At 45.9% G+C, this 2752-nt stretch overlaps 1 protein-coding gene across 1 annotated transcript in view; it reads left to right on the top strand.

The window, feature by feature from the left end:
* The window catches only part of dlg4b (discs, large homolog 4b (Drosophila)), a 188758-nt gene extending 187950 nt beyond the window's left edge, over positions 1-808 (top strand). The window contains exons 22-23 of the mRNA XM_063187313.1: positions 100-191; positions 702-808. Coding sequence (XP_063043383.1) covers positions 100-191; positions 702-808 — 199 coding nt within the window. The remainder of the gene's footprint in view (positions 1-99; positions 192-701) is intronic.
* The last annotated feature ends 1944 nt before the right edge of the window (positions 809-2752 follow it).

A 2752-nucleotide genomic window follows, 5' to 3' on the forward strand; every position in this document is an offset into this window, starting at 1 on the left:
AGACAATGTTCAGTTTAAACTCAAATTCGACAAAATCTATTTACTGGACTTTGCCTTTGTACGGCAGTATTGCATACTGTGTTTGCTCATGCGTTACAGGGATATCAATAAGCGCCTGACTGAGGAGCAGGCGAGGAGAGCTCTGGACCGAGCCATCAAGCTGGAACAGGACTTCATAGAGTGTTTCACAGGTACACACACACAGACACACACACACACACACACACACACACACACACACACACACACACACACACACACACACACACACACACACACACACACACACACACACACACACACACACACACACACGTGCAAACACACACACACAAACTCACAGTACAGCACACACACGCACACACACACAGGGGAATTGGAAATGGTTAAATGTTATCTGCTATTTCCATACCTGACCATCAAAACATCAAGCGATTTTACCAATAATAGCCTAACTGCTAAACAAAATTAAAAAAAACAGATCATTTTCATGCATATATTTTTTGAAAAAGAGCCCTCCACTGGTTTTCTCTCTCAGAACACACACACAAACTCACAAAAGTAATCTTCATGCTGCCTCCCCTGTGTGTGTGTGTGTGTGTGTGTGTGTGTGTGTGTGTGTGTGTGTGTGTGTGTGTGTGTGTGTGTGTGTGTGTGTGTGTGTGTGTGTGTGTGTGTGTGTGTGTGTGTGTGTGTTTCAGCCATCGTGGAGGGGGACAGCTTCGAGGAGCTCTACCACCGCATCAAGTCTGTCATCGAGGAGCAGTCGGGACCCTACATCTGGGTGCCCACGCGAGAGAGACTCTGAACACGGACGGAGAGATGAGGAGCGAGAGGGGGAGAGGAGAGGAGAGGTGGAGGGATGGAGTGAGACAGGGGAGAGAGAAGAGGAAGGAGAGAAGAAGGAGAGAACAAGAGATTCTGTGCTCAAAGAGCACACAGGCACCCCACGTCTGACTTTCCAACATGACAGAGACTCTGATCACTGATGGAGGGATGGAGAGGGGGAGAGAATGAGAGAAGGGGAGATGGAGACGACTCAGTGGAGAGATGTAGAAAGACTGAGAGATAGAGAGAGAGGGGGGGGAGAAGACAGATAGAGGAAAGCAGAGATGAAGTGATGAGAAAACAACAAGACGGTCTGTGATCAAGGAGCAACCACAGCCTCTCGTCAAAGTTGGATTGATGGATGGATGGATGGATGGATGGAGGGATGGGTAATGAGAGAGAAGATGAAGGAGAGAAAGACCAAGCTGAAGATGCCGCAATAGAGCTCGAAAGTCCCGCCCCTTAGTTCCGCATTTCACGGGACCTAAGCTGACCATCTAACAACATGGTAGCGTGTAAATATCTTCCGATCACAGTCATTATATGCGCTGGGCTCCAAATATGCTGTTTAAGAGGCTAGATAAAGATTATTCATGCAGAAGCATCAATGTTTTGTTCCGAGGCCGTTTGCATGAAAAATGTGAAGAAACACAGCTTTCTAAAAAGTTTGGGGGTTCGTACGAAAAATTAAACAAAAATATCAGAAACAACATATGTGGAGCTCGTGGCACAACTCGAAGGGGAACGAAATATCATTTTAATACCGCCATTGGATTACATGCTACGATTTTCGGCTAAAAACGCCGTTGAGGTCCCATGAAATCGGGGGAAGTGACGTCACTTTCGAGCTCTATGGAGAAAACCTTCCGAAAAGAAGGATAACACCGTCCCAATCACTTCATTCTCACCCTGCTCCTTTGGAATGGAGAGACCGAAAGGCATGATGAAGGGATGAGAAGAAAGGATAGAGATGTGATGATGATGATGATGATGATGATGATGATGATGATGATGATGATGATGATGATGATGATGATGATGAGGATAGACGGTGGACAGTGGCAAGATGACTCTCTTTCTCTTAGTCTATCGCTCTCCACATCGTGTGATCTATCTGCCTCTCTCATTCCAATACGGGACAAACATGGACATACACAAAATGGACTCTCTGTGTCTGTCTCTCTCTCTCTCTCTCTCTCTCTCTCTCTCTCTCTCTCTGGATGTTCTGGCAGATGCACAGATCCAGCGAAAGGGAGAAGGAGCACTGCATGGAGATGGGAAAAGAAGACAGAGGAGAGGACAGAAGAGAAGAAAACAGAAAGCAAAGAAAGAAAGGAGGAGGAGATGGAGGAGAGCATGGAAAAGACAAGGCTGTTTCACACTGTGGGTGTTTTCAACGACGCAAAACCAACTACAGCTCACTATAGGAAGCGATAGGAGAGACGTTTTTTCCGACTAAGTGTGTGTGTGTGTGGTGTGGCGAAACACACACACACACACACACACACACACACACACACACACACACACACACACACACACACACACACATGAACACGAACACACACACACACACAATTGAAATGTGAAATGGTACATATCCGCACACTCATAAACACTCACACGCACGCACGCACGCACACACACACACACACACACACTCACACACACAATCACAAAACTGTTTCAGTTCATACACACGCACACACTACAGGTCAATGTGTCTGCCAAAACTGACTCAAGTTACCCAGTGAACAGACAAAAGGACAAGACCTTAGTAATGATGTGTGTTTGTGTGTGTGTGTGTGAGAGAGAGTGACTGTGTGTGAGAGACAATGAACGTGTGTACTGTATGTGCATATAGCCCTTTGTAGATTCTCATATATTTGATGTATGTATTTGAATTCAAATGCAGAAAAAGGCT

The sequence above is a fragment of the Engraulis encrasicolus genome, chromosome 21, assembly GCF_034702125.1.
Source record: "Engraulis encrasicolus isolate BLACKSEA-1 chromosome 21, IST_EnEncr_1.0, whole genome shotgun sequence".
NCBI classification, from domain to species: Eukaryota; Metazoa; Chordata; class Actinopteri; order Clupeiformes; family Engraulidae; genus Engraulis; species Engraulis encrasicolus.